Raw genomic sequence first — 1689 nt, forward strand, 5'->3', positions numbered from 1 at the left:
AAAGTTAAATTGTAGTTAAAATGAGCTTTTTTGGCTATAAGATTTTTTTGTCACTTTGGTACCTCAGAACAAACCAAAAAAACCTTCCTGTACCTTTAAACGCACACACACACACACACACACACACACACATAGACACACAGACCTCTGCCCCAAACCTCACTAATGCTGAAGGTTTTTAGTAGAATCGTGACCTTTGGATGAAGTCATGAAAGGTCTTCACGCTGGGCCGTGTGTGTGTGTGTGTTATTTAATTACATTTACCTTGTCATTTGTCTCTTATAAAATGAAACATGATTCTGAGTCGTTAAATGATTCCTTTGATTCATTTTTCTTTCTCTTCTCCAGATCATAGAGAACGAGGGTCGCTACTATGAGTGTGACCTCTTGCCCTTCATGGAGGTCGGCACAGTGTCCCACAAATACTACCTGGTGAACATCAGGCTGCCGGTGAACGAGCGCAAAAAGGTGAACGTGGGAATCGGCGAGATCAAAGACATCCGCTTGGTGGTGAGAAAACGATCCGTTGTGTTTGTGCTACATTTCCATAATTTCTTTCCTATTTTTCTCCTACATTCTCTCCACATTTCCATCTAACGTCCGTCTCTGAGCTTCTGAGATTGAATGTACACCATGAAGACCTTCCTCACTCCCAGCATCCTCATCATCATAATCTGGTACTGGAGGAGGATTACCATGATGACGAGACCGCCCGTCCTGCTGGAGAAGTAAGATTCCTTCTATGTACCTTTGCCTCAATACTTCTAAACGTACCATCCTCAATACCTACCTCATCCTCGTGACTCTATCCTCAATCGATACCCCGTCCTCAGCACCTCTACCTCAGTACCTGTCTCACGCTATATACCTAATTGAGATACACTATATTGCCAAAAGTTTTGGGACACCCCTCCAGATCATTGAATTCTGGTGTTGTTTTTCAGGTGTTGGGCTTGGCTCCTTAGTTCCAATGAAAGGAACTCTTAATGCTTCATACCAAGACATTTTGGACAATTTCATGCTCTTTGTGGGAACAGTTTGGGGATGACCCCTTCCTGTTCCAACATGACTGCACACCAGTGACCAAAGCAAGGTCCATAAAGACATGGATGAGTGAGTTTGGTGTGGAGGAACTTGACTGGCCTGCACAGAGTCCTGACCTCAACCCCATAGAACACCTTTGGGATGAATTAGAGTGGAGTCTGTGAGACAGACCTTCTCGTCAAACATCAGTGCCTGACCTCACAAATGACCACGCTTCTAGAGGAAAGCTCAATAATACCCATGAACACACTCCTAAACCTTATGGAAAGCCTTCCCAGAAGAGATGAAGCTGTTATAGCTGCAAAGGGCGAGACAACTCCATATTACATTCATGGGCATGTAAAGACAGACGTCCCAAAACTTTTGGCAATATAGTGTATTAATGAGGTTGGGGAAAAAACACTTCCAGATCTGAGTTGTGGGAAAATAATTGACATTGTGGGGTTCATACTAACCGCATGAGAGTGTTTCATTCTTTCCTGTCATTTTTGCTCTCTTTTCTCTCTCTCTCTCTCTCTCTCTCCACTCGTCCTCCATGTTACACTCCAACACCTTCATATCCAGTTTGTCTGTCCACTGCTCTGACTTGCCCCTCGGCAGTCCCGGGAGGCAGGAAGCTTTCAGGCAGTCACGGGAAGATGATTT

The 1689-nt window shown here is 44.3% G+C and overlaps 1 protein-coding gene across 1 annotated transcript in view; it reads left to right on the plus strand.

Moving 5' to 3' along the window:
- The first annotated feature begins 349 nt into the window (after nt 1-349).
- The window catches only part of LOC131371075 (protein wntless homolog), a 3506-nt gene continuing 2166 nt past the window's right edge, over nt 350-1689 (plus strand). The window contains exon 1 of the mRNA XM_058418827.1: nt 350-728. Within this exon, the coding sequence (XP_058274810.1) occupies nt 625-728 (104 nt within the window). The 5' untranslated portion in view covers nt 350-624. The remainder of the gene's footprint in view (nt 729-1689) is intronic.

Source organism: Hemibagrus wyckioides, linkage group LG20 (genome assembly GCF_019097595.1).
Source record: "Hemibagrus wyckioides isolate EC202008001 linkage group LG20, SWU_Hwy_1.0, whole genome shotgun sequence".
NCBI classification, from domain to species: domain Eukaryota; kingdom Metazoa; phylum Chordata; class Actinopteri; order Siluriformes; family Bagridae; genus Hemibagrus; species Hemibagrus wyckioides.